The following is a 4,071-nucleotide window of genomic DNA, read 5'->3' on the forward strand; positions in this document are numbered from 1 at the left end:
GGGGAGCTGTTCTAGGCCGCGGGAGCCGAGCTCCCCTCGGGCCTTTCCCAGGTGCAGGTGGGGCAGCCCGGGGTGCCCCTTCCCACCTGGCACAGGTCTGTCCCTGAGCTCCGTGTCGCTTCTGTGTTGTGGGTCCCACAGAGCGAGAATGTGGCAGAAACCGTGGAGCTGTCAGAGGTGTAGGAGACGAGAAACCGCACCGTAAAGACTGAATCGTGCCAGGAAACTGGCATTTTGCCACAGAAACAGAACTAAGTAACCAGAGGTGTTAGTGGCATTCCTGGGAACCACACGTTAGTGGGACAGATTGAATTTAGAAAATAATTAGCTATGGCTGGGGATGTAGCTCAGTGGCACAGTGTCTGCCTGGCAAATGTGAGGCCCTGAGTTTGATTCTCGTACCCCGCCCCCCAAAAAATTAGCTATGTAAATATTGTTCTAAAGTCACAGGCTGACCGAACAAAATTTAAATATACAGAGGTGAGAAGTGAGTCTCCTCCACCTTTTTTTTTTTTTTAACTTCTCACTGTTTATATTTTTTTTGTGTATTATTTAGAAAATTCCCTGAACATCTTCCAGGTATGGTGGCACACACCTGTGATCCCAGGACTCAGGAGGCTGAGGCAGGAGGATTGCAAGTCCAAGGCCAGCCTGCTCCGAATAAACCCCTAGAAACCAGCAGTTAAGCATGATGAATTTGGGTGGCTACTTTTCCCGCAAACAGCCATACTGGGGAAGCAGAGACCCTAACAGCTCAGCTGTCCGCGGCCCCCCTCCGTCTCACCCCACCCCTCGCCTACATAGTAAGTTTAAGGCCAGCCTGAACACAGAGTGAGACCCTGGGTCAAAAGAACCAGAAAAAAAAAAAAAAAGAGAGACAGAGAAAATTTCCAAACACACGCAAGTATAGTGCTCTGTTTTTGTTTTTTTGTGATGCCGGGGATTGAGCCCAGGCTCTTCGCACTGAACTCCAGCCTCAGCCCTTTATGTTTTTTTTTTGTTGTGTTTTTGTTTTGTTTTGTTTGTTTTTCTTCCCGGTACTGGTAGTCTAACTAACAACCTCACGCTTGCCAGGCAGGTGCAGTGCCGCTGAGCTAAATCCCCAGCCCCTGCCCTTCATGTTTTAATTTGGGACAAGATCTTGCTAAGTCACTAAGTTGCCCACACAAGACTCAAACTTGTGATTCTGCTGCCCTGGCCCAGATGCTGGGATTTATAGGCGTGTGCCACTGTGCCTGGCTTTAGTTTTTTCATTTTCTTTTTTTTTAGTTTTTATTTATTTATTTAGTTTTGTTTTGTTTGGTACTGGGAATCAGACTCATGACCTTGAGCTTGCCAGGTAGGCGCTGTGCCGCTGAGCTGTATCTCTGGCCTTAAGTTTTGTCTTTTTGAAACATAAAGTGGGACGTATTTTTCTCCCTTGGCTTGGTGTTTAAGTGCCATGTGTAAGTAAGCAAGTACATCTGTGCTGGTTGGAGTTTTAGGCCAGGAAATATAAAGTGACTTTCTAACTCTCAGAGAGCTTATATTCCCTAAAAAAGGGAAAACAAGTAGAGATCGGGCTGAGCAGATGTTGAAAGAAGAAAGATGTTAAAGTGGATAGGAGTAGCTGAAAGAGGAGAGGCTGGGCGGTGAGAATTGTTTTTTTTGGGGGGGGTGGTACTGGGAATCGAACTCAGGACCTTATGCTTGCCAGGCAGGCACTTGTGCTGCAGAGGTATATATCCCTGGTCCAGGAAGGTGAGAATTGGGCTGTAGGAGCCTGTGAGCCTGGACAGGGCCGAGGGTGCAAGTGGTGGGTGGAAGTGGTGGGTGGAATTCATCTTCCCAGCCAGGGAGGCCCCGGAGGGCTGGCATAACACGTGGGGCTTCCCGACCCTCACTTGGTGGAGATCATTGCTGCCTAATATTCCTGTCTCTCTCATCCCGTTTCTGTGTAGGAGAACTATGAGCAGATGAAGGCATTGGTGGTTCAGCTGCGGGATCGCATGGAGCAGGTGCGACGAGGTAAGCGTGGCCTGCTCCTCACCCTGCCTTCCCTGACACGTCGTGGTTTCAGGAAAGACAGGGAGCGTGAAGCTGTGACTCTTGAAGGCACGCACTTGTCGGAGTGCAGGTGTTTCGTGTTTTCCTGTCCCAGCTGGCCCGCAGTGTCTGTGGGGAGTGGTTCTGAGACTGCTCCGCAGGTGCCAACACCCACGGGTGCTCAGGTCGCTCGTGGCAACCAGGGCAGTGCTGCCTGTGCCGCGCCACATCCTGCCGCACACTGGGCGTCAGGCATTACACCGATCCAACGAGATGAGGTCTGCGTCCCCGCCTCACTGTTGTGTAGGGAATGAGGACAAGAAAGTCCCTTGCTGCCGAGTACGGACATGGTGTTCTGAGTCCTTTTGGGCCTCGGAGGGAGGAAGCCGAAGGCGTGGAAGCCGGGAATGAGGTGGGGTGAGGCGGAGGGGGGCCGCGGACAGCTGAGCTGTTAGGGTCTCTGCTTCCCCAGTATGGCTGTTTGCGGGAAAAGTAGCCACCCAAATTCATCATGCTTAACTGCTGGTTTCTAGGGGTTTATTCAGAGCAGTGTACTGAACATTTTTCTCTTAAACTAAAGCATGTCGAGTTTATTAGTCATACTTACGCCGCCCACTAAATTAATTTCTAATGGCTTTATTGCTGTTTAAGTAAATGTGGTTTCCTTAAAACTTTGCACATGGTCTGCTTGCCCGCTTGGCGTTGTGTTGCTTTCTTTTAGTTGTTATGCTGGGGATGGAACCCAGGGCCTCTTGCATGCCAGGCAGACACTCTACCCCTGAGCTACACGCCCAGTCCTATTTCTTTTCTTTTTCTTTCTTCTTCTTTCTCCTCCTCCTTTTGCTCTCCCTTTTCTGCTTTGTGTTTCATTTTTTGAGACAGGGTCTCCCAGTGTAGTTCAAGCTGGCCTTGAACTCACTACGTCACTGGGGCTGACCTGGAGCTTGAAATTACCCTTCTTCATCAGCCTGCCGAGTGCTGGGGTAATAGGCCTGCCACCATGCTCAATTTATGTGTTTTATTTTGAGATAGTCTTGCTAAGTTGCCCAGGCTGGGCTTGGAGTCTTCATTTTTGAATTGTGGACATAACAGGCATTCTTTTTCTTGAAAGAAATTACGTTAGCGAGAGGAACACCCCCCACCTAGTGTGAGGATTCTGTTGTACTATCGTGGGTATATATAACTTTTTTACTTTAGAGGCCATATAACTCGAAACCAAGGCTCCTATTTTCAGAGTAATTCTTCATGTGAGTACCTAATTTAGAAGGAGCTGTATTAATTTTATAGCTTTCATTAAAAACATTCTCCCTGGGCTGGGGATTTAGCTCAGCGGCAAAAGCGCCTGCCTTGCAAGCGCAAGGTCGTGAGTTCGATTCCTGGTACCGGAGAAAAACCAAAAAACAAAACAAACAAACAAAAAAAAACATTCTCCCTAGTCTTGTATTATTGCAATTCTAGGTGTGATCTTACCACTTCTAGAGGACCGTCTCTCTGTAGAAATATAGGGAAATAATAATAGTATTTACATTACTTTTTCCCCCCTCTGCTGACGTTATGGAAGCAAGGTAATTGATTAATGGTGAGAGAGCAGAGAGACTGTCTAAAGTTGGCTATTTATTTGCATATAGGGAAGAAAGAAGCTCGGAATTTTGGTCCTGTGTAGAATTCTGAAGGTGGTGGGCTAGACTGGTTTGTTATTTTTATAACTGAGCACCTTTGGTTAAAACATTTCGCCTCTCTAGTAAATTTTCAGTGCCTCATTGATAATCTAAGTCTACACTTGAACTTAGGGGTAGATTTGTGAATTATAAGTGTTACTTTAAGCACACATTTCTTCTTCCGACTTACTAGATAATTTAGAATTAATAGGAAAGAATGGTAAAATAATTGCGATTATCTATCTTTTTACTACAGAGTTTAGTTAAAAAAAAAAAAAAAAGTCAGTGAAATCCATTAAACATTACATGAAACCCAGAGAGGGATGGAAGAGGCACAGACCTCATTCTTTACATGATGCTAGCTGTTCCCATCTTACCGATGAGGGAA

The 4,071-nt window shown here is 46.8% G+C and overlaps 1 protein-coding gene across 1 annotated transcript in view; it reads left to right on the forward strand.

Annotated features, from left to right (window-relative positions):
* Positions 1-1,940: 1,940 nt before the first annotated feature.
* Mccc2 (methylcrotonoyl-CoA carboxylase 2 (beta)) overlaps positions 1,941-4,071 on the forward strand; it is a gene marked incomplete at its 5' end in the record, with an annotated part of 58,265 nt that continues 56,134 nt past the window's right edge. Inside the window, 1 exon segment of the mRNA XM_005413932.2 lies at positions 1,941-2,007. Within this exon segment, the coding sequence (XP_005413989.2) occupies positions 1,941-2,007 (67 nt within the window).

The sequence above is a fragment of the Chinchilla lanigera genome, unplaced genomic scaffold, assembly GCF_000276665.1.
Source record: "Chinchilla lanigera isolate Chin_1 unplaced genomic scaffold, ChiLan1.0 scaffold00174, whole genome shotgun sequence".
In the NCBI taxonomy this organism is placed as follows: Eukaryota; Metazoa; Chordata; class Mammalia; order Rodentia; family Chinchillidae; genus Chinchilla; species Chinchilla lanigera.